The sequence below is a fragment of the Lacerta agilis genome, chromosome 7 (assembly GCF_009819535.1).
Source record: "Lacerta agilis isolate rLacAgi1 chromosome 7, rLacAgi1.pri, whole genome shotgun sequence".
In the NCBI taxonomy this organism is placed as follows: domain Eukaryota; kingdom Metazoa; phylum Chordata; class Lepidosauria; order Squamata; family Lacertidae; genus Lacerta; species Lacerta agilis.
In genome coordinates, this window is record NC_046318.1 from 43,878,651 (window position 1) to 43,904,668 (window position 26,018).

General features: G+C 41.6%; 1 protein-coding gene across 1 annotated transcript in view; it reads left to right on the plus strand.

Annotated features, from left to right (window-relative positions):
* Positions 1 to 23,517, plus strand: part of TAF4B (TATA-box binding protein associated factor 4b) — a 46,396-nt gene extending 22,879 nt beyond the window's left edge. The window contains exons 10-15 of the mRNA XM_033154786.1: positions 1,488 to 1,657; positions 4,531 to 4,661; positions 5,812 to 5,937; positions 8,094 to 8,150; positions 14,387 to 14,494; positions 23,281 to 23,517. Coding sequence (XP_033010677.1) covers positions 1,488 to 1,657; positions 4,531 to 4,661; positions 5,812 to 5,937; positions 8,094 to 8,150; positions 14,387 to 14,494; positions 23,281 to 23,424 — 736 coding nt within the window. The 3' untranslated portion in view covers positions 23,425 to 23,517. The remainder of the gene's footprint in view (positions 1 to 1,487; positions 1,658 to 4,530; positions 4,662 to 5,811; positions 5,938 to 8,093; positions 8,151 to 14,386; positions 14,495 to 23,280) is intronic.
* Positions 23,518 to 26,018: the final 2,501 nt, after the last annotated feature.

Consider the following 26,018-nt stretch of genomic DNA (forward strand, 5'->3'; position numbering starts at 1 on the left):
CCCAACAAAATCCCACTTCTTTTCTTTCAATACATGTAATACATGTAACTCTTTTTTTGCTTGCCAAAAGTAGTATTTTTCCTTGTGGTACCATATCAAATGCTCTACTGGAATGAACTAGAATGGCCCCAGCTTGCTTATCAAGTTCTCTTTAATATTAGGTTAACCCATGTTGCAATATACCCTTGTTACTCATTTTGTTGTTGTAGTAAAGTTCCTTTAACCATTACATAGACAAGTTCAAGTCCTTGTTTCTCCTTCATTTCTATGATAACCTTATTTTTTTTTTTAACTAAAAGATCTAATACTTTTCTGACTTGACTGTGCTTATTTTTCTATGTGATCTTGCTCTTGGCAACCTTAAAGTATTGAGCCTACCTTGAAGGAGCTGGAGCTGTGTCCACTGCTTTTTTTTTTTTTAAAGAAGCTCACCCTAGATTCCCTAGTCTGTGGTAGTGACTGGCTGGTTGTGGCAGAGCAGCTGCAGGCATTATTGGATGCAACTGATAGTCTGGACCCATTTTAGTCTGGTTGCAGACCTGATGTTGGGACTAAATCAACCTTGATCTCCCTGAAGGGAGAGCAACAAGCAGAGTGCAACCTTTGTGCTTTTGCTTATTTCTCTGTGGCTTTTGATACCATCAACCATGGACCTGGACTGGCTGTGTGACATAGGTGTCAGGAACATGCTTTTATGCTGGTTCATGCTACCTGCAGCATCAGTTCCAAGGAGTGGCATGGGGGGGGATGTTCATCAGGCCCGACATTTGTTATAAGGTGTGCTGCAGGGAACTCTCTTGTTCCCCCATGCTATTTAGCATCTATATGAACCCATTGGAAGCAGTCATTGGGGGATATGGAGCCATGTGTTATCAGTATGCTTGCTGATGGCACATAGCTCTGTTACTCCACAGTATCTGATCTGTATGGGCTGTATGGCGGGGGACACAACAAAGTGAGTTTAAGCCCTAGCAAGAGAAAGCGGTTCTGTGGGCAAGTGGTTCTCATGTCCAGCCAATAAGTCAGTTACCTGTTCTAAATGGGGTTGAACTTCAGTGCTTCAAATTGCCACTTGCCCAACAGTTTCCCCTCTGCAGCATTTTGAATTCTTTACAAGGACGTTCCCACTTGCTTCTCTGATCCTAATCTCCCTACCCACAAAGTGTCTTTTCAGTTGTTGTTGTTGTTGTTGTTGTTTGTTGTTGCTGCTGCTTTTAATATCTGACTCAGCCCTCAAACTTCTAATCATGGTCAGTGATGACTTTCTCAGGCATTTCAGGAGTCTTCACTTTCCCGCTTATGCCATTTGTAGAAAACTATGCCAAAGTTGCCAAGTTTACCTAAACATTGAACTTGCAGTGCTAAATTCTAGCTAGTGCAGATCAAAGAAATAAAGCAGCCTATTTAGTGACAAGACCTAGAGTCATGTTGGCAAGCACAGTATTTAATAGAACAGATACAAAATATAATAGAAATTTTGCTTGTAGAGATGAAGATGACATCAACGATGTGACTTCTATGGCTGGGGTCAACTTGAGTGAAGAGAGTGCATGCGTATTCGGATCAAAATCTCACGCAATCGGCGCAATTATCCGGTCTTGTCCAGAAGAACTCTTCCTTCCTTCAGATGCACTGCAGAACAAAATCTTAGAAATAGGTGAGAGAATTGGGGGTGGGGGATACTTCAGAATGCAAAACAGGCTGCACAAGTCTTTGACACCACTTCTTTCCTGAATGTACTGGCATTGCTCTGTACTGAGTTACAGAACTTGTATTTAAGCAGCCAAATTTTTAAATAGCTAATTAGCTTGGATCATAGCCCACTGAAAATGAGAATATTGAGCAATATTAATCTTAAAAATGGGAAACTATATATTTTGGCCAATGCTTTGCAGTCTTTACTACTCAGTGCTAATGTATAGTTAACACACATCTGTTTGGTTAACACATGCCGTCAAAGACTTCTTGAAGCAAAAAACATGGGAATTGGGTGGATGACCTATTCTTGCAAGAGCTTCATTCACCTTGCAGGAACAGGTTTGCAGCCTGGGAGTACTTGGATTCCAGCCTGCCATTGCAGCCCCAAGTGCAGTTTGTGTGGCTAGGAGTGTTTATACTCATATTTGGTTCGTTCACCAGCTGTGGCTGTTTATGGACTGGGATAGCCTGGCTTCAATTGTCCATGCTCTGTTGACCTCCCGTCTTGACTACAGCAATGTGCTTTGTGTGGGACTGCCCTTGAAGACTGCCTGGAAGTTGCCACTGGTGCAGAATGCAGCTGCTAGTTCAATGAGGCAACACAATGTGACTGTCGTCAGTCCTGAAAGCACTGTGCAGCTTGCCAATGATCTACTGGACTCTGTTCAGTGTGTTAATACCAGCATAGACAGCCCCATGTGGCTCGGGATGCAAGCCATCTTGGACCTATCAGGGGAGACCTGATTTGTTGGTGGCACCCAGTTGATATTTATTGCTAACAGGGCCTTCTAGGTGGTGGTTTCCCATTTGTGAAATCCCTTTACTGATGAGATGTTTGAGGGTTTTGTTCTATTTCTGAGCAGGCCAGCAATACATCTTTGAAGCAGTAGATCAGAGAGATGTTCCAGGAGCCATTGCACTGGTGCATAGACCTCTGGGGCCATTTGACCAAGCAGCTATGAGAAGGATAGTGCCCAACTCATTGGCCAGACAGCAAAGAGGCCCAACAGCAGTGCTTAAGGCAAATCCCACTATTGGTACAATTAAATAGGAGGGGATGTTCTAGTGTCGTCTTCCCCTTAAACATCTTTTTGGGTGTGTGTACCTTTCACCTATGGTTGGGGTGGGGGTAGAAGGTGCAGGTGTGTCTTGGCCACAGATTGCTCCTGGAAAGGGGTTATGTCATGTGAAAGTCTGTTCCAAAACCACCTTGACTTGGATGGCCAGCTTTTCTCCCCTGCCCCAAAACAGCCTCTACCAGAGGAAGGAGAATGGCAGAAGCATATGGCCACAAATTGAAGTTAGGTGGCTAGGTCCTACAAAGTCTAAATCATCTAGCTGCAAGAGTTTCAGATATAGAGCACAGATGTTGTTTAGTAACAGGGACTCTGCATGCAAAACCCAAAGAGTTAAACGTTAGAAGTGTGAACTTAATACCGTACAACTAGGCATTTTTCATTGTCCTTCATGGATGAAACTGTGGGCACATACTTTGGTTTAAAATTTAGAATGGCCACCAGGGGCCAAACAGAATTGCTTTGGAGGCTGCATTTAGCCCAAGGGCTGCAAATCTGCCATCTCTGCTCTAAACAAATCCTAGTTTTCTCTTTGTTTTTACCAAATCTCAACATCTTAATTTCAGCAAATGTTTGCAAGCTACCAACAGTGAAGCTGCTTTGCATAAGTGTCAAGTGCAGCCTAAACCAAATGTTGGAATATGCTTTCTGCCCATAAACAACTTAATGTAAAAGGTGACCATTTTAATATTAAAACAGTAGCTTGTCTTACTCTCTGCTGAGGTTCGTGATAGCAGCCTGCAACCCCTTGCACGCCTGTTTTGAGGGTACATTTTATTCTTGGCATGAAATAATATGCCTTTTCTACATTAGTATACTTGTTGTTTTAAGTTCTCAAATCTCTGAAGGGGAGAGAGTGCAGGTTCAGGAAAATGCCTTTGGGTCTGCATTTAATAGCAATTTTGCTTCCATGGCACTGAATTGCCTGGGCAGCTACTCCACCTTACGAAGCCTGTGCTGAGAGCAGGGTCTGTTGTCAACCAGAGGAAGCCTTCATGAGTAACATGTGCTACTGCAGAGCACTGCAGAGAAGATGCTTAGCCCTTAGTGTAGGGTTCAAGAGGCTTTCCTTAGGGCAGTCTGCCTCTGTGCCATTGCTCTGAAAATATTAGGGGGAGTGAAGGGATGCAGAACGAGAGAGAAGCAGAGCTCACCCAGGCAAGCTGCAGTTATGGGTGAATAGGAAAGGGGGCTGCTTTAAGACCCTATTGGACTTAGCTGTTTTCCAAGCTGTTGCCTTGAGACTGTGGGTCAAGCTGCCATATGCTGTTGGCTGGACTGGAGTATGAAAAAGGCCCAGTATGTTGCAAAAAACTTCTCAGTTCATTAACATGTCAAGATTTAACAAGCACTGTGTCAAAACAGGGCAAAACGTAACTCTGCATGTTTTTTTTTTTTAATTACTGAAATTAACCGAATATGGCACTAATTTCTACAGCTACTACTACTTCCCTTCTCCAAACCACAAGGCTTGATTTCTGTATTCTTATTAACTTTGTCCTATAAATGACCTTGCAAGGAAAGTGATTCTAGGGGCTAAGTGAAACAATGTCTATTTTCTGAAGCTGTAGGCTAGGTTTTATTAATGTAATGTCTAAGATCTTTGAAGTTGTGGCTTTACCAGGAAAATCACAATCTCCCAAACCTTTATTCATAATGGGTATGACTTCCAGGGGGAACAGAATGCCTGCTGTGCTAATTATTTCAATTATCAGCTAGTACTAAAACACGTAATGGATTTTCTCTGCCTCCACAGGTAAAAGCCATGACATTACGGAAGTTAATTCAGATGTTCTGAACTTGATCTCCCATGCTACACAAGAGAGATTAAGAGGGCTTCTGGAGAAACTAACTGTAATTGCTCAGCATCGTACGATGACCTATAAGGTAAAGGAAATAATCATTAAGCTTCTTGGTCTCCTAACAGTCTTGTTCCAGTGAGTGGGTTTTTTAAAAAAATACATAAAAAAGTAATTGTATTGGCATCCTATATCTAAAATCTGCCTCAAAGTATGCTTCCTCATGGACACAAGAGGTTCTTGGCTATTAGGTTGTAAGAATACAATGCAGTCATGGAAATGGCAATAACCAGAAGGAAACTACCACATACCAATTCCACCTACTGGTTCATTTAGTCCAGTGTATGTCTGCTTTATGGATGCGGGTGGACTGTGGGTTAAACCACTGAGCCTCAGGGCTTGCTGATCAGAAGGTCGGTGGTTCGAATCCCTGCGATGGGGTGAGCTCCTGTTGCTCGGTCCCTGCTCCTGCCAACCTAGCAGTTTGAAAGCACAAAGTGCAAGTAGATAAATAGGTACCGCTCCGGTGGAAAGGTAAACGGCATTTCCGTGTGCTGCTCTGGTTCGCCAAAAGCGGCTTAGTCATGCTGGCCACATGACCTGGAAGCTGTATGCCGGCTTCCTTGGGCAATAAAGCGATATGAGTGCTGCAACCCCAGAGTCGTCCATGACTGGACCTAATGGTCAGGGGTCCCTCTACCTTTACCTTTATGTCTGCTTTAACTGGCAGCAATTCCAGGCTCTCTCTTAACTAGTTTCCAGAGATTCCACCTGGGACTGTCTACAATCCGAAGCATGCACGCCTGTCAGTGAGGTACCGCATGCTTCCAATTATATGCCCCCATCCTTCCCTGCCTTTAAGTTTCTTCAGGCATCAGTTTAGCTGCTGTTTACTGCTGGGCCGGCTAGAAGCTTGAAACTGGACATAGGCAAAAATTGTTGTTGTTTTTTGTGGAGGGAGGGAGGGTTGGAGGGAATGGCTGGTTTTAATAACTAGCGTAGATAAGCTAACTGAAAATCTGGAAACGCTTTGGAGAAAAGTAGCTATTAATGGAATTTAAATTTAATAAATAATAAAATAAGCGGATGCAATCTTGGTAAGCAAATGTGCATTGAATTTCTTTTAAACTTGTCTATTATGTTAATACATGCTGATTTGCTTTTAACAACTAGGGTGGGGGGCAGTGGTACATTTTGTATTTTAAAACAACCATAAATTCTCTCCCCCCCCTTTTTAGGGGAATGACAAGTACACAATGACTAGTGATACAAGGGCCCAGCTTAGGTTTCTTGAGCAGTTGGACCAGATCGAGAAGCAGAGGAAGGATGAAGAAGAAAGAGAGATGCTGCTCCGGGCAGCCAAGGTGAGAGAATTGTTATTTGCATAAGACGTACGGCAGCTAAATATTCCTAGACCTAGCTGCTGCCTGTATGCTGCAGCTGAAAGAACTATACAAGCACATCCATGTAGGAGATGGATAATTTACAGTAATTGGGTACCTTGAGAAGTTGGACCTCAGAGAAGGGATTCAGGGGGGCTCTCGTGGACTCTGTGGATCCCAAGGTTTACCGAAAAGGTTCGAACTCTGGCAAAGTTTTTCCGCAACCGCGGACTACAACTCTCCATCTTTCAAATATTTTCTATAATTTGTATTGTATTGTATTGTATTTATGCCCCGCCTATCTGGCTGGGTTTCCCCAGCCACTCTGGGCAGCTCCCAACAGAATATTAAAAACACAATCAAACTTCAAACATTAAAAACTTCCCTAAACAGGGCTGCTGAGTCCAAACATGTTGTAATCTATGGACACTTCTTGCATTTGTGTGTTTTTGTGTGGTGCTAGTGGGCCCCCTTGGCACTTGAAATGGGTAGGAAAGATATCCCATAGAAAAAATAAGATTGAGATTGAAAGCAAATAGGGAAATGTCATACACTTTGGTTATACTACTATTTATCACTATTTCAAAGTTGTTGGTAATAAGCCTATGTCTGGGCTGTATGACTCTAGACCATTTACTGAATGCTGCTCTTGCTAAAAACAGAAATAAGACAAAGTCAAACACTCAAAAATTAGAACTAGATGGTGGGGAGTTTGTAGCCTATCCTTCTATTATTATTTTTTTGTTGCTTCATGTTGAAGACAAAAATAGATGGACACTTCTGATTCCAATTCTTAAACCACTTCAGTCATCTCCCACCAGATTTCTCATTTTTTTTGGCAACTGGTACCTCTCTCCAGAGACCTACATATTGCATGTTCATGGGTCTAATTGGATGCAATTCTTGTGACTTAAGTGCAGAACGCAATAGTCAAGCATAGAACTGCAGGAAGTTATCTCTTCATATAGCATTCAGTGTGTCTAACTTGGGTCCGATGAAGATGTAACTCTAGCCCCCTGCAAACTACAGGGAAGAGGAATGTATCTTGGGACAGGTGGATTCTGGCTATGATTTGCAAGGACCCAGCATTAACCTTTGCAAAGGTTGCTGGCAACCTTCCTGGAACCACAGGTCAATGGTGCAACAAGTATGAATTTTACTTTTGTTCAGTAGGGCAGTTTACACACACACACACACACACACACACACACACACACACACACACACACACCAACTATTCCCTTTCCTCCAACCAGGCAAGCAGAGTTCAAGGACAGATTCCAGCCAAGCAAAAACTCTCAAGGAGAAGGTATGAAGTAGGGCTGGTGAGCAGCATGGCCCGGGGAAATGGGTGTTTCCTGGAAAGAGTTTTGAGGGCCAGAAAGAGGACTGGAGAAGGCCACCTTTGCCCCCCCCCCCAGGCCTGAGTTTCCCCATACATGCCTTAGAATTAACTTAAGGGTACATTCCTATTATCCCACATTACAGATCGCAGGGGCTGACTGAGCTTTGTGTGGCCTTCAGCAAGTTGCTTATGCACTGAGCTAGGAGCTTCAAGGTTACACCAATTAGCTAATGGACCTAGAAGTCTTTCCTTCCCCTACCGGATGATCCACTGGTAGCTGCCTGGGACCTATTAAATGTAACCTATTATAACTCTTGAAATGACCTATTTTAAAATGGCCCAATATAGGAACTGAAAAAAATAGGCTCCTTAAGGAGGTCTTCTGCACTCCCATCAAATATGGTGCAGGGTCTTTTTATCTCCCTTTTTGCTGCTTTTCTCGTTTTCCCAAGTGTCTGTTGCTGACATGAACATCATCACGCCTAGGCTGGACCTGACTGACAATGTTAGCATCATTTTTAGTTCAAGCTTCCTCTGGGCTAGAATGGAGGCAGCAGTCCCTGATGAAGAGAGGGTTTTGTGTGTGTGTGTGAGAGAGAGAGAGAACGCCAATCTGGCTTGAGGCATTCATTCCCTGCAGCTAAGTTTTCCAATCAGAAGATAAAATTGTAACTTATTAAATATTTAAAGATAATGTTGTTTTTGGGTGATAGTAATTTCTATTAAATGTCTTTCTTTTTCTTCCTCTCCCCCCTCCCCCTTCCTTTCCTTTCCTTTCCTTTCCTTTTGATAGAGCCGTACCAATAAAGAAGATCCCGAGCAGCTGCGATTAAAGCAGAAAGCAAAAGAGGTATGACTTTTTTTCAAGTCCCCACGCTTTGCCTTTGTATTCTGAGGGAAGGTTGGCAGCCCTCCTCTCCTGGCAATTAGGTCAGGGTTTATTTTGCTGTTGCATACCATTTGCGGAGGCCTTGGGGAAGGACAGGAACTGCTACAGGCAAGGGCAGCACTTCAAATGAGGTCAATGAATTATGAGCTCTTAACATTTTATTTTCATAGTTTACAAAGAACTATTTCTAGACAGGCCTAAACTATACAGCAGTGTGCTTGGTAGGAATATAATGTGGAATTAGGGGAGGGGGGGAGACACTTTGAGATTTAGCATCTGGGACCGTACAATAGGCTACATTTTTCCAGGGTAATTGTTCGTTTTGTAAATCTGATACTGCTTATAATTCTTTGGCTGGGAGGCGGTACTGGGATTTAGTTTTAAATGGAAAACGCCTCTGGCTTTTAATTTTCTGGGCCCAGCAGTTTTCTGTTCTGGAATGGAGCCCTTGTTTCACGCAGTTCATGTTTAGCTGCAGGGGTTTTAGTTTATAGCTTAGACTGGTTAAGCTTTTACTCCCAGAGGCCTCTGCATAGCAACTGCAGAAATCAACAAATAAGTTCATTTATGTCTGCTGCAGCCTCCTCTCAGTAGCTGACTTTTTACATTTCCCAATATCCATTTCCTGACTTTTCTAGCCGGAGAGAAAAAAGCTCCACTAATTGGAGCTTATTTTAATTGAGCCTTAATATTGGATCTCACTGGAGTTGCCCCCAGAGCTACTGGGAACAGAATTAAATGAAAATACCTAAGGTTGAAGACTGTGTGAGTGAGATTTTTTTTTTTTTTTACTTGACCTACAGATTCTTTTCCCTGCTGAATAAATCAAGCCTGTTCACATTTCTGATTAAGGATCTGACAGCAGACAATAATAAAGACAATTGAGGTGTGAGATGTGTGATACAGAGCTGAAGAAATTGGTTTCTATAGTTACTTGACTGATTCTGTGCCATTTTTAAGGATCTCTGTGGTAAATGAGTGATTTTGGTTTTTTTTCTGAGCAATCTTTTTCTTAACTGTGCCTCTTGAACTATCAAATTTGTTGTTGCTTAACATTGCTGCGGTTGGCTTCTAAGTGCCAATAGCAGCAGCAGCAGCAGCAGGTTATGAATGCTTTAAAGGGCCCTCATTGTTTGGATTAATGTAGGAGGAGAGGCAATACAAATGGCAATCTCGTGAAATGGTCTTTGTATCTATGCACCAGACTCCAACCAAAGTAAAGGAATGCCCACAGAATGCAAGGAGAGCGTAAGTGAGGGAATATGGACCCTCTGCATCAGGTGGTTTCCTTAGGCACGTGGAGAGGGATTGACATTATACATCAAAATATGCATATTACTTACAACTTACCTCTGTTACTTGCCTAATGCTGCTTCGTCTCTGCCCCTCTAAGTTTTGCTATCAAGACAGCAGTTCCCTATAGGACACTCTTAATGGATATTTATCTTTAGTCGTGCATTTTGCTACCCTAAACCTTGTGGGGAGGAGTGACTTGAGAATGGTGCAGTGCCCAGTTATGGAAACATTTTGACTTCCTTATATATAACTCCATTAGTGTGCAGTAGTGCTTTAGAGTGCAAAAGGTGAGCTGCCTGCCCCAAAGAGCTTACAACGCAAAATTCAGCACCAGGGGAGGGAATTGGAATAATAATTAAAGTAATATGCCATTTCAGTTACGTATACTCATGCCCACACCAGAAGCACATTCAACCTGAGGAGTCACTCTGGTTCATTTCAGGGTTGTATCTATGAATATTGCATATGCACAACTCCATGGATAACAGTGCTTTGGTACTGTCATGCTGCCTTGCCATCATTTCCACAGGTAGAAACGGAACTTGATAGGTAACTTTCAAAGTTGATTTTGGGATGGGAATAACTAAAGGATTGCTTACCAAGTTAAAACCATTCCTGATGATTACAAGTTTGACGTGTTGGTCAAAACAGCTCATCTTCGACCTTCTGGTATTTGTTCTCCCTTCCCATTATCACCCTCCGTCTGGCTTTATGGTAAGCTTAGATATTGCTTTCACTCACAACTCTTACCTGCAGCCAGAGAAGATGATGTGGTGGTGGTTTCAACGATCCTCACATTCAGTAGTTAAAATGTGGTTTAAGATTATGCCAGACAAAATTTCAAGATGCTGCAAATTGTTCTAAGTCATAATCATTCCTCATGGAGGCCACCAAGCAAGAGGCAAGGTGTTAACCTAATACCAAGCAGTACCCAGGATGTAGTGTTTAACTGTTGCTAGACCACTTGGGGAAAGTGGCCACAATATGTAAGGGGAAAGTTGCTTGGAAATTTCAGCACTTGCATCTCCCTTCAAAAGAATAAACTTCTCAAATGAGGGGATTAGTTAAAAGGAAGTTGAAGGGGTGGGTCAAACCTCTTCAGGCAGCTTTGAAGTTTGTTTTAAATCACTGCAGTAGTACTACAGACTAGAATGGTGATGAACAAGTGCCAAGAGGATTCAAGCAGGCAGGCATAAATGCCAAGGTCAAGGAAGCTATAAATGGGAAGAAGGGTTCCTTAAAAAATAGATGTCTTATCCAAATGAGGGGTGAAATTCTCATAAATGAGCATAAACTGAAGCATGCAAACAAGGAATTTGAGAAGCTGATGACTGAATACATTATTTTAAAAACAAATAAATCAGGAACAGGAAAAGCTACTAAGCCAGTGTTTCCCAAACTTGGGTCTCCAGCTGTTTTTGGATTACAACTCCCATCACCCCTAGCTAGTAGGAGCAGTGGTCAGGGATGATAGGAATTGTAGTCCAAAAACAGCTGGAGATCCAAGTTTGGGAAACACTGTGCTAGGCAATAAGTAGAACCTTTTGACAACAAAGGTCTAAAGAGAGCAGGAAGATTGCAGAGTCCGTACGTGAATATTGTAGGCTGTAAAATGGTGTTTGGTTTTATTGCATTTCTCATCTTGTGTATTTGGTTGGTTTTTTTTTTAAATAGAATGGTAGCGCTAGAAGGGACTATGGAGATCTAGTCTAGCCCCCTGTCTAAAAGCAGGACATACAGAATCCCTGACGGATGTCCACCCACTTTTGCTTAAGCACCTCCAACAAATGAGAAGCCCATCAACTCCCAATACAGTTTGTTCCACTGTTAGTGGGGCAGCCGTTGCTATTAGGAAGTTTCTCCTAATGCTTAGCCAAAATCACCTTCCCTGCAATTTCCACCTATTATTTCTAGCACTGCTCTTCTGGACCACCAGAGAACAAGTCTGCTCAATATTCTGTGTGCCAGGTCTTCATATATTTCAGCCATGTGCAACTTGCCAATCGCAAGACCTCGGTGGGCTGCAAGGTTGTTTCTGGTCGATCGCAGGGCCTTTCTCTGAGTAGCATGCGCGGGGAGATGGAGGGAGGCATGAGGGAGCTGGGGGGAGGTCTGCTTGATGCTGCTGGAAGAGGGGAGATGGGTTTAGCCTGGCTTAAGAGAAGCAGGGAAGGAGAATCACAGAGCAAGGAAGGAAGCAACTCAGAAGGGAAAGAGTTAACAAAGAGAAAGAGAAGCTGGCTCCTCAGATCTGTGCAAACTAATATAAAAATATAGTTTGACTTTTTAGTTACTTGTCCATCTAGTAACTATTCAGATCTGTCATGATATCCAAACATAGCTACTGTATCTGTGAAATAAAGATCAATTTATTTATTTAACTTAAATGACTTTGGAGGGTGGTAGATCACTGCCAGTTTTTGATACTTGTTGGTAGAATGCAACCAGCTTTAGGTTGGACATGCCTGATATATTTGAAGGCCACTGTCCTGTTTCTCCATAATGCTCTCTTCAAGCTAAACATACTCAGCTCTTAGAACAGTTACCGGTAATTATGGACATGTTTTCCAAACCTTTTGTCCTGGCTGCCTATTGGACACACCACAGGTTTTTTTTCCCCCAAAGGCCTCCTTAAAATATGACACCCAGGCTTAACACAGTTCTCAGTTTGGAGAATAAAGTAGGTATACATTTTCCAATAAAGCCTTCCATCAGTCCATGAAAGCCACATAGTAGCCTTTGTTCCTCTAAACTCCCAACTGCAGTCGTTCTTTTGTGGGCTCTTTGCTGTCCCACATAAGAATGCACCAAGTCAGATTTGCACACCATGTAAAACTGCACAGTTCAAAATCAGGATTGAAAGTAGATGAGACAAGAGGGAAGTGCATACAATCCTGAAACTTTCCATGTCTCATTCATGCCGTGAGAGATTAGTTTCCCATTGCATCTGTCCTGAACTAATGTCACTCGTTTTGCATATCAAATGACATGGCAGGTGGTAATAGGTGAAACAGTCATTGGATAGTTTAGTTGCATTTGCATCTCCTGTTGGAAGGGCAACATGGAGAGGAATTCTGCTGGCTAAATTTTGAGCCTATGAGGGCAAAAGGTTTCAAGCAAGCTTCTCTTGAATGTAAAATGGCACTTGAAGGCTGTTTGGGGCCTTCACTGCCCTCTGGAATATATTATTTCTGTACCTGTGAGGTGGATAATGCTTGCTCTGTACCATAGTGAAGTAGATAATGCTTTCTGTTTATTAAAGCACATTAAGTATTCAAATGCCCTGGTGCATGGGCAAAATAAAACAATAGTTCAAGTGACCATCAACTGTCTAGCATCTGGAGAGTTTAAGCATGCACCGTCAAAAGCAACAAGTCAATGTACTTCTTCCTAAACTAAAATACTTGGCCTTCTTACTTGTACTGAAATGTGGTGGTGTGTGTGTGTCTGCAAGTTTTATGAAAGTGGAAAAATCCAATTTCTGTGAGATGGTAAGGAAATCTTTTCTTAAAACTGAACGGGAGAACAGAACAGTTTCCCCTTCTTAAAAATTGCTTCATGTGATTACAGCTATGCTGCAAATGCCATTTCACTATTGGGAAGGGCTTAAAAAATGTGCCTCCACTTTATTTGTGCTTCAGGTCAGATTAACTAAAATGGTTATTGTGTCACCTAGAAACTCCTGACTGCTTCAAGACCAGACTTTTAAAAAACCTATATATTATTATTAAAAAGGCCAGCAGCAACAAAGACCATTTTACAATTTCTGCAACGTTTTCATAGCAATTTGATCTTTACACAGGTTTTAAAAAAATCTTTGTACTTGTAGCAGATGGAAAAATCGAAGAAGGGAAAATGGGCTTGAAATGCTTTCTGGCTGGCTTCTGATCTCAAGACTTGTCCCTTCTGAGCAAATATATAGTAGTGTTGAGAAGTCTATAGAGTACTAGTCTTGAGACTTGGTGGGACATTGCTTCATCTGGTTTAGGGATAAGTAACATATCTATCCTGTGGTTCTCCAGATGTTTGGGATTCCCAACTCCCATCCTCCCTGGCAATTGGCCATGCTGGCCAGGGCTGATGGCAGTTGCAGCATCGGGAGTGCATGTAGCTATCCCTGCTGTAAGCTGTTGTAGCTGAATTCACCCCTTGGGGCAGTTGTTTGGGGTGTAAAGGCATACAGGGGCTGGTTCACATAGCACAACTGTCTGTCTGCAACATGCAGTAAACTTATTTCTGTGAATTGGCCATGGCAGATCTAACAGGTTGGAACTTGATAGCTCCAGTGCAATACTTCTCAGTAGAAGTGATTCATTTATTTGGATCTTGTCACAGTGCAGATTTCTCAAGTATCTTGCATGTATGTGTTTGTGATCTGGTGTTAAGAGATGTATACGGTGGCTACAGAGTACTAACCTGCATTGCTCTAGCTATCTTAGCCTATTACAAATGGCAGCCAGAATGAGCTTTAGGTAAATATTCATAAATCAAAACTGCTTCCTGCAAGATGGAGGGAACTTAAGCTAAAATAGTATTATAGATTCTTTCAGAATAAATTGTATTTTTAATAAAGGAAATGGAGAATGGGATGCTTAATTTTAAAAGAGATCATTACATACTTTCTTAAATGGTAAATGTTCCACTGAAGTATGGATTTTTTCAAAACAAAACAAAACAAATGTATACTCACCTATAGAACGATGTCCCTAAATATGCTTCTTGTTGAATCTTTTTATTGCTATACAAATGGGATAACAAGCAAACAAGAACACGCTCGGTTCATGAATTTCTAACTGTAGAAGATTGGCCAAGGCTAAGACTAACTGACTCAAGTTGAGCCATGACTTTCAGGGTACTGCAGACCAACCTACTTATAACTTCCTCTTTTCTTCCTAAATTAGTTGCAGCAATTAGAACTTGCACAAATGCAGCAAATGGAGGCTAACCATACAGCTCTGGCAGCCATTGGGCCAAGAAAAAAGAGGCCACTGGATTCATCTGGACTGGAGGTACGTGCAGTAACCCTTCTTGGTTTAATACCTTCCAGGTGAAGCGTGTTTCTGTTTTGTATATTGTTGGAATATCATGCGGCTTGATATTTTTATCAGTTTTATCGGCAATGAAGCAGTCTCTTGGCATCCAGAGACGTTCTGCATGATTATGTGTTGTGTTCTGTAAAGGAATGGTGTTTTACCACTCCCGTAGTAAAACGTAGCATGAGGACAAGGTTGGCTAGTGTCCTTTCCTGTGGTTGTGCAAATGTCATGGGCATCATTTGGGTGGTATCTAAGGCAAGCCTCAAGTCTTTTCCCACCTATCTTGGATGTCTCACAGCATTTCAGAACTCTCATCCTGAATTAGTTCTTCTTTATATATTAAAAATAAAATTATATATTATTTTGGTTGCTGTTAAGTCTTGATATAAAACAAATATTTTTAAAAAGCAATAATGATCATCTGAATACATTTCGCCTCCCACACATTACAAAACTAGCCAGCTATTTCCAAGAAATTTAAAAGTTCACTTGAAATGCCTATTTACCTTCGCTAACATGGCGTACTTCCGATGAGGTTGGACTGGAGCACCCATCACCTGCAAATGGAGGGCACCCACACGGGATGTTTAAAACCAACAACAATGTTGCTTAGAAATTTAAGGATGTTCAGGGGACAAGTGAGCTCTGGTATGATACTTTGCTTCTCAGGACAAGAATGGTGGAATAAAATTTTGACTAGCCAACAAAAGTGAATCAGTCCACCAACAGGGATATTATCTTGCCTTTGAGCTTGGGTGTGTGCCTTGAAATTTTAATAAATTAGTGGCTATCTTCTTGCAGCCTGTAGAATGAGCTTTTATCTACCTTAATTACTGCTAAAAGATTTTAAATCATGAGCTTGGTATAACAACTTTCCCAGGTCCCTCCCTTAACCATTCAGCTTTCATTAGGTAAATCATGGTGTTTACTATTAAGTAGGTGAAGGCTACAGCAGAGCAAGGTAGTAATTATTCTTAGCTTTTACTTTTATATAATTCTAGAGGATAATATAATGGCTGCCCCTTAGACATATTCTTGCTGTCACTGATGCTATTCCTACCTTATTAAACACTTGTGCTGTAACCCTACATAACACTAGATGAAAATGCCAGTGGCAATAGTTACACATCAGAACAATAGCATCCAACATTTTGTGCAACATAAATGGAAGCACTCATTAAGGCATGCTATGCCTACACTTTGCATCTTTATAAGGGTGTCTATAAAATATGCAGCAAGTCAGTTACTTCATTTGGTTTCTAAGCACCTACGAATGATGCTCCAAACATAGCAGAGGTGGGGGACCTGTAGATGTTGATGGACTCCAACTCCCACCATCCTGGCCTTTGGTGACATTGGAAAGGACTTATGGGAGCTGGAGCCTGACAACATCTGGAGGCATGCAGGATCCCTATCCCTGCACTACAGAAATTAATCCAAGTGGACTTTCAACAGGGAGAGATGACCAACTGCAACTCACCCGCAAATGTAGCTGTGAAGTGGGAACACAATGTTGTGTTAAGACTTAACAGTTTTAGGTGTATGAAGAATATATTTTGGTATTCACCTAGAAAAAAAGTAACATGACCCAAGTTGAATATTTGGGTGTGATGGGGCCTGCTTTCTTGAATATAATTTTGCCAAGTAATTTGAGAGAGGCCATAACTTTAATATCACTAGATTCGGGAGTGGGAGAAGATTGCCACCAATATTTGCCAACCCATGCTGCAGAGGCTTAGATTTCTCACCATGTGAGGAAGAATGGCCTGTGTTGTAACATTCTTTTACAGTACACAAATCTCTGGGAGCTTTAATCTTTTACATAGATGCTGGGACTTCCTGTGCAAATTCCTTTTTAGTTCGTCGGATATTAGAGTGCTAAAGGGTCCAGCCACTAAGCAGTTTGTTCCAACCTGCCTCTTACATTCATAAACCTCACTTGGGAATGGGGAAGACATGTTTCACACAAAATGGTCTCTCTGAGTCAACCACCCAAACTGGCCAGCAGAACATGGGAGTTCCCTTATACTGACCATTGGCCCATCTTGCTTAGTATTGTCTTACAGTCACTGGAAATAATTCCAGCACATGGAACTGCTGAAGATTGAACCTAGGAACTCTTGCATACAAGGCAGATGCTCTACCATTGAGATTCAGCCCTTTACATAATTTTGTTTCAGCTCTCTTAACAGTCTCCATGAAAATGTGACTCCCAGTGTTGAAGTGTCCTGGTTCTTTGCTGGGGTTTAGAAATAGTGGGGTGTCTTGAAAATGGATCTGAAGAGTTATGACTATAAAGTAGTTTTTAAATCAAATAATCTGTGAGAAATCTTTTTTTTTTTTATAGAAGCAGAATGCTTGCAGTATACGCATAACAAGGAAAGCAAAACATCCTGATGAGTAAACAGTGTTCTGTTCAGAGATGAAAGGATGGCCTTGAAATGGAAGAATATAGCTTGGGGGCCTGTACACACTAGGAATCACCAAAAGCATATTTTGAGAAAACATGTCTAATTTAAATATGTAGAACTATATCCATCGAGTGCAAAGATACTTATTTTCTAAAGCTGTTAAATGTCAAAGAGCTTAAGCAGTTTGACACACATCTGACCGTTTCCACTTATTTATCTTTCTATAAGTGTTAAGTAAAACTTGTGGTAATGCACCAGAAGCATGCATTTAATTCATATATATGCAGTTATATGGATATCTAAAGCATCTTTTTTTGGGGGGGGGAGTGAACTAGTTTATGTTGCTCATGCCCCTCCCAACATGCCAGGTGTTTTGGGTAGACATCTCCTGGGAAGGCTGCCATTATTACCTGAAGGCAAGGTAACTTTTTCCAGACTTCTCTTTGGCACTTTTCTGTGAAATCAGTTAAACTCTGTCCAAGGAAGTCCTCCCATTCATTGCCACATACAGAACATTAGTTGGTGGTGACGTTCCAATTCCGGGGTTCCTATGAGTACTCTCTTCTGTGTTGATGCTGCCATTTTGACTGCATAAGCCTGGACACTCTTCTCCTGAAGATTAGAGGTTTAATGCAAGATTTACCTTTTGATTTGATTCTTCAAAAATCACATTTGCAGCACTGTGCCTATTTGTTCATATCTATGTGAAATAGGGTTGATAGCTATCTCTTTGGTATCAGTGTGTGCACCATACTTGACACTATTGGTGCCTTGGCAAAAACTATGGGGACAACCAGGTTGTTGCCATGATTGTGGAGCTATTGTTCTGTACTCCTTAACACAAGCAGCTAGAAAGAAACTTGTGTCTTAGTAACAGTTCAAGCCCCCTTAAGTGCTGGATCTCATGGTTGTGGAATAATGCACAAATTGACTAACTTTCAGTTAATTGTGCAGACAAATGTATATTCTAGGGCAGGGCTGTGGAACCTACTGCTGCCCCATCATCCTTGGCCATAGGGCATGCCGGCTGGGCTGATAGGAATTGTAGTCCAATAATCTCTGGAGGATTGCAGATTCCTTACTCCTGACTCAGAAGCTTGACTTGCATGCTGACTGAGCCCCCTCAATCGTAAGTGCTTGGTGCATCTTGGGACTCTGTAACTGAGACATGGTCCCATTGGAAGAGACTAGGAAGCAACAAATGTGTCGTATGTCACATCTGTCAGTGGATGGTGGAGTTTCAGTTTTATCTCTGAATTTCTTAGCAGTTGTCAGTTTGGGCCACACTCATGACGTCAGATGTTTGCCTGTAAATTGGCTAAAATATTCTAGGCTGCCATTCATAGGTTTAAGCAGTGCAGCTCACGGGCCCATAGAATGCCATTCCTGTACAGAGATGAACTTAATTATTTTCTTGTGTGAAAGATATCTGCAATTTAAATGACTAATTGTATTGTAGCTTTGGGCTAAACATATTGATAACACAAACGTTGATGACATGTGAAGGGTCAAGAGTTTTATAATTTAGTTGATGATATATTGCCTAAAATGATGTGGCAAAGAGCCAGAATATTTCAGTTTAATAATCGTCTATTAAGTTAACATGACACATTTTGTACAGTATTTGTTACCTCCAGGTACAGATTAAGGATCTGATGCAGCCACAAATAGTGACATGTAAGCATGAATCTTGGGCATAATCATGAGTAAACTGACACTACATTTCGAGTAATTTGTCTCAATATGTAAAACACTCTGTTGGTTACATTTGAAAGGACTTGTAGAAATGTCACAATGCAAGTTGGGGGAGGAAAGCTACACAACAGAATATTAATACCTAGTCTCTTGCAGATCTTTGACAGTTTAGTGAAGTTCCAGCATGAGTGAAGATAATTGGATCATAAACATACACATTTATTCCTAAGTTGTTCAAGTGAAAACATGTCTGTCATGCCATGAGGTGTCCCAAGAGTTCTCATTCTCCTTTTTAAAAATAAAAAGTGCTGTATAGTATTCTCATTTACTTACTTTACTGTCAGAGAGCTGTCTTGGAGACTTTTTCATCCCAGTAAGAAATAGAAGGTCAACTGAAGTTCTTTCTTTCTAAGTGTTGCTTTTCGATACGGCACATTGATGGAGCACCTCACAGTGGTGCTGTGGGCACTTGACCTGAAAGGGGGGGGGGGAAGCGGAATTCTCTGGTTTGAAGCATGTTTTCCACTTTACAATCTCTTGGCAACTGAATATTGTTTCGTTTTCAGAATTCTGGTTTCACTGTGAAATCCTAACCATGCATCTGTTATGGCTAATAAAAACCTTACATGAGATTTCTACTGGTTTTATTTTATATTTTTAAAAAGCCAGTGTAGGTTTAAAACTTTTTCCAAAAAAAACAAAACAAAACAAAATGCAGCACAGCACGAGGGTGCCATATTTCAAAAAGTTGAAAATCCAGACACAAAAGCTGTTGAACTTTTTTCATATTGTTTCGTTTTGGCCAACGTTTGCTGTGTAGATTTCTCATGAGAAAATTCTGCAATTGACTTGATGGGGGAGAGTGAAAGAAATTCCCACTATTTGGCTAACTGAAGCTTATCTGCCAATGGTAAATGAGAAACAAGGGTGGATCTCTTACTTGGCATGACTTTTTGCCCCTTGAGTATTGCTTGGACCAGTGATGATTAGCTTAGTCCATCAACCATGTAACATTATTGCTAACGTTTGTTGACTTTGTAGTTGTCATGCTAACTATTAAAAGAATGCAGCAAATTGTAGGCTGGATTCAAGGGAGCCTGTGATACGACTAATCAGCTTTCATATACAGCAGCAGGAAAAACAAAAACCTTGGTACAACTTCACATTCTCACAATGTGGAAAAGTACACTTTTATTTATTAAATTTGTATCCTGCCCTGCCGCCCAAAGGAAGCCAGAGCAACAAACATCAAAATCTTAAACAATACAATTTAAAGTGAAATGAAAACGTACTTTAAACAATCTAAAAAAACATTTTAAAGCAATTAAAGAATCTAAAAAACATAACATGCATACCAGCTTAAACCCAGAGACCAATCTGGTTTTGTATATTATTGCCGGGGGGGCAGTCCTAGATAGGATTTTGTATGACAGTTCTTTTGTTTTGGCACATAATGAAAGTCTTGGATAAGTCTCCCAGATTTTATGCCAATCTTCCATTTAGAGTTCAGTTTGCACATCTGTTTCCAAATTCTATATGTAAGCTAAAAGCTATACGGGCTATTGTGTGCATTTGATTAAGTTATCATATTTATCTATTTCATAAAAATATTTCTAGATTGCCCCTCACATAAAATATTGGGGGTGTATGCAACAACATTTAGAAGTACAATAAAAACAATACACAATAAAAAAACAATACAAAATAATGATAAAAATGACAGGCTTATCCTGACAAAGTTTTAACAACTCTACACCCAGTGTGGGAGAAGCTCAAATCTGTTGCCTTGGGAAAGTTCCCTGAGACAGACTCAAGTGTTGCTTGGTTAAATAGATGTTGGAGTAAAACTTCACTTAACCAACACTCATGGTCAGTAAAAAAAAAGAAAAAGATGATGGTACTCTGTTCCATCACAAAAAAGGCGCTGCTTATATTTGTGCTTTGTGAGACAACACGTGAATGCTGCAAATTCAGTACTTTGAACAGAAGAGAATACATGGGGAAGATACATAAAATGGGCAACCTTGTCTCCAGTGGTATGCAGGGCTGTCTTAAGCTTATCAGGCGCCGTGCTGCAAGGATCCCTCCGGCGCCCCCCACCACTACGTTTCCCTCCGGGCTGGCAGCAGTTGGAGGGTGGCTCCTCCGGCGGTACAGAGGCTCTGGGCGTGGTGCGGCATGGCGGAGGACGGCGCTGCCGGTGGGGCTGGACGGCGGCTTCTCCAGGCACAGCGCAGCATGGTGGAGGCTGACAAGGGCAACGAGCTGATGCCGGGAGGCACTGCGTCCAGCCTCTGCCTCTTCCCTTCGCCCTCCAGAATGTGGCGCCATGATTCCCCGCACCACTAGCCTCTATGGCTAAGATGCCCCTGGTGGTATGAGTAGTCCACTAATCGGGCCTGTGAAAGAGAGGCTAAAATGAAGGCAACACAAAAAACAGAACAAATATAATAACCAAGGGTTATATGGTCAGTAAAAACTTGAGATGACACGGAGAGTCAAGTTAAATTATGCTGGGACTGGTTTATGGCATGTATGTACATGTTCAGACACTCTCCTCAGGTTTACAACAGAGTGACTTATTTTAATTCCTAAGTAATTGCAGCCAGCACCTTCAAACATGGAAGCAGTGGAAGAGGTTTCTGAGCAAAGGGTGTAACATATGCTTCAGAAATTATGCAGCGTATTGAGTAACTGCAAAGAACTAGGGCAGGCAGTCTTTCTCCATTATCTTAATCTACAGAGAAAATCAAGAGAGTGTTATTTGAATGGTTTAGGATTGGCACCGAGGGAGAGCAGGGCTCTTGTGCTTTGAAGAGCTGTGTGGCAGGCAGAAATTGAACAGGTGAAGTCCTTTCTAGTATGGAAATACAATTATGGGGAAAAATTCACCTATTAATGTTCTTTCAGAAACATTGTTTGTTTGCTTGCTTGCTTGCTTGCACTTGGCTCCTGATTTATGTTTGTCACCTTCACCCCACGCAAGGGAGGATGTAAATTAGCATATGATTAAAAGCATACGCAAATATGTGTGCTCTTTTGTGAATATGGCAAAACCCACAATCCGCATACGTTGTGCTGGTTCAAGAGAATCAAGAACAACCCCCCACTCCAAGTAATGCTGCCCTCAGGTTGAAAAGATTCCCCATCCTTGCAGTACACACTATCCCACAAGGAAGCCCCACTGAATTCAAACTTCTGTGTAAACCTTACGTGGGCTCAAGCTATGGCTGTTCTCAAGGGTAGAGAGATAGATCCAGATATGAAGATTGCTGATTGGGAATTTGAGGTTTTTTCTCCTTTACACTTTGTTTTTCAAAGGGCTACATGAGAATGAACAGGTTTGTGTGTGAATGCTCAGTTTTAAGCCCTCTAAGCTGGTCTCTGTTTAGAAAGTAAATACTTTCCCCTCCCTAAAGTTATTTGACTTCTGAAGGACATGGCTATTGGATTGCTGAGGAATCCCCTGAGGCCTGTTTCATTTGTAATAATGCCTTGAGCTTTCTGCTGCATCCTGTTGAAGTGACCTCCTCTTCAACCCTGTAGTGGCAGCTGTGCTACAAAGCTAGCCCCCCCCTTGCTTCCCCTCCCCGTAAGGGGTTGTCTTACTTTGAACTGTGACCCTTTTGTGTCTTACCAAGACAAGAGGGACCTCTCTCTCTCCCTGTACATGGCCATGATATTTCTCCCATGCCTATTTTGTTCCAAGCCATTGAACAAATGAAAAGCTTCAAAACGATGGCCTTCTTATTTCAGTTTTCAGCTGCTGATTGTCTTGTTTCATGTTAGTGGGAGAAATAGTCTTTATTTTGGGAGATAAAGCAGGCATCAACTTAAGTCTGTTTGCTGATGTCAAAGTACCCTGTAGTAGCAGTAACTCTTCCTATGGATATACTTCATGCCAATTGCCAAGCGTTTAAATGTGTTGGCTTATATTGTTTCCCTGCTTTTTAAGCGAGGTTAAAATTATTTTGTTCTATATCCTTAAGGTGGTTTGGATTAAATAAAAAATATTTCTTTCCCACTTAAAGCAGCTAATGTTAATAATAATATTTTATATGCTGCCCATCTGACAGGGTTTCCCCAGCCACTCTGGGTGGCTTCCAGAAATAATGAAACCATATACTAAGGTTATACAGTCAGTTTTAAAAGCAGTGTGAGATAGTTTGATGTGAAGCCTAAGAAGGTGTTTGCTGTTCTCCTAAAAATGAAAGAGGCTCTGGCTACCCCATGACCCCTAGGAAAGTTCCACATGCTACCATGGAGAAGCAGCATGTGGGCCATCACACCTTAAACATCTGGGTATTGATAATGGGACCTCTCCAATAGTTTTTAAGGCTGGGGTGGAATTTTTTGAGGTCTCCTTTCAGATATTCAGGACCAGGCCATTTAAGAGCTTTTGAGAATTCTTTGGCAAATGGGTGTGTGTTATTCAGCAACCTTTCTGCAGCATACTGAACTGCATGTGTTTCCTGCAGACAGCTGTGCCCTGTCGAGCAATTGCTTGCATGGGAGACCTCTAAAGTTAGGGCAGATAATGAGGGGTGAAGCTTGTGCAGTATAAGATCCTATTGGAGTTGCACTTACGTTGAACAGTGAGTTTTATTTATTTTTAATGACTACTCACCTTTTCTCTCCTTTCTCCTGTTCTAGGGCTTAAACAGATCACCCAGCCTTGCAAAACCAAATCTTCATCCACGAATAACACGCATCTGCCTCAGGGACTTGATATTCTGTATGGAACAAGAAAAAGAGCTGAAGCGCTCTCTAGCCTTGTACCAAGCTCTTCTGGAGTAACGGCTAGGCGGTTTGCGTTTTGGCTTGCCAGCATTTGTTGCCAAAGAACACCTGTTTGCACTATCTTGAAGCCTTGGTTTACAGTGATCACCTGTTACCCCCCCTTTTTTTTAACAAAGAGAACCACCTAGAACAGTCTACTGGGTGGTCACTAGAAACTTGTGTTGCCTGAATGCACTGGAGACAGAAGGCTTTAGGAGCCTGCAAAATTCAGTATAAGCAACACTTGTGTCAGTATTTCAATCTGCAATATTGTCCCATGAATATTGTGCCTTGTAATGCTGCAGTTGGGGAAGGGTGGTATGACGAATGTAGTTAATCACAAACCAGCAGGCAAGCAGCTTGCTAGTGTGTTGCCTACAGGATTCAACCTTGCTAGCTGTCCTAGTTTTTAGAGTTCGCTATAGCTAGCTGGAAGAGAAACCACTTGGGAGCAAGCCAAAGAAGTGCCAAAGTGAGATCTGCAATCTACTGCCTCCAAAGAAAGGAGGACTCCCCAGTGGCATGGCTTGTGCTGCCAGTACTACTGGACAGATGAAGCAAGCTTAAGAGTTTGGGCGAGCAGCTTTTGGAAATGTAGTTGCCGAAACCTAAAAGGCAAATCTGGTGGAACATTTAACACAGGCCGATTGCCCTTTCCATTTCATTTCCAGCATAACAATGACTTTGGATGCGTTCGGTTTTGCATCTGTGCAGACTTTAAAGCAGGGAACTATCTTGGAGGTTCTTGCAGTGTGGAAGGTATTCCTTACTTTATGTAAAGTATAGAATATAATTATTTGATCTCCTGCTTCCTACATTATGGGAATCAAAGAGCAGACATATAATTATCAGGGATTTGATCTTAAACTGGAAGTTTGGATGCGATTCCGAAATCCGCTTAATAGGGAGAAAAATTCTGCTGTGTCATTTCGTGGGAGAGCACAAAACTCTGCAAGGAGCTGAAGTGATAGTTCTGGTGGACTTCAAAGAGAGCCTGCCGGTTTGCCTGCCGTGAATCACTCCAGAAGAAGTTGGTGGTGGAGAGCCATATGAAGAAATCTTTTGCACTTTTCTACAAATTCTGCACTACCCTGTGCACATAATGTATAACATTGGGTGTATACTGGGATGGGTAAGGGATAGCAACTGAATGTCTTTACCATTAAAGTCTTTATTTTTAAAGGCTTTCAAAGCTTTTGGGTATGCCACCTTACAAATTGGGGAAACCGTCTAACTTAAGACTACTGCAGAATGTTGAGAGGCTCTAAACTAGTTAGTTTCTGTTAGGAAAACTGAACTAAGTTAGTTAAACCTATGCAGTGAATTATTTGTGTGTGTGAAATGTCAGCAAGATACTGATGGGATAAGGCAGACAGAAGAAGAAGAAAGATAATTGTATAGTAAAATGCATAGCTTTACTATTTATGTAAAGTACAGCATTTCCCCGGTTGTGTGTTCAGTCTTACTGACAGATGTTTAAAATTGTTTTAAATGCTGCATTAAAATAACTATTTTATTAAAACTGTTAAAGAGTATTTACTCCATCAAACATCAGAGATGGCATTATTGCATTCAGCACTGTTGTCATGAAGAGCTAGCTATCAGCACATCAAAGCAGAATGTCCTCAATAGCAGAGAATACTTCAAGAATATAGCTCATTATTTGCATATACAGTGGTACCTTGGTTTAAGAACTTAATTCGTTCTGGAGGTCCATTCTTAACCTGAAACTGTTCTTAACCTGAAGCACCACTTTAGCTAATGGGGCCTCCCGCTGCCGCAGCACCGCCAGAGCACAATTTCTGTTCTTATCCTGAAGCAAAGTTCATAACCTGAATTGTTATTTCCGGGTTAGTGGAGTTTGTAACCTGAAGTGTATGTAACCTGAAGCATATGTAACCCGAGGTACCGCTGTAGTTTGTGTTAAGCATTTTTGTCTGCACTGTTCCCAGGTAAGGTGGGAGTTGGGGTCTTTTTCCTCAAAAGTGCATGTGTGATAAGTGAAACCAGTCATTTTTCCCTCACCCCCATCCCATTTAATTACATTTATATCCTGCCTCTCATCAAGGAAGTCTCTCATCCAGGCCCTGACCAGACTCAGACCTGCTTAGCTTCTGCAAGGTAACTACACCATGTACCCTCAAACTAGATCTGTAAGGGATTAATGCAATTATCTCATTACCTAGCTCACCTTTAGTATTGGAACTGAGCTGCAGAAAAATGGCTTGAAAGCAGCAGAACACCGTAAGATAAGGGTAGATGAGTGTTGCCATTTGTGAACATATATGGCTGCCCCACACATCTAGTTTGATTTGTTATTATTAATAAATGAGAACCAGTGTATATCATAGCCCTCCTCCCATGGAAGGCCAGGAGAAAGGAGGAATTAAACATGTTTTCTGTCACCTCATCACATCTTAAGCCAAGCCAGTAATCACCAAACATTGCAATAGAGGTGGGCAAGTGTGCTGTGTGAAATTGTGCCCTGTGAACCCTGAAGGTACCCATTGACAAAGGCTGCTTGCTGCAGCTCTGCACAATTGGCTCTTCTAACCTTCCAGTTGTTCTTTGTGAGTAGGTAATCCCTTATGCCAGGGACGGGGAATCAGCAA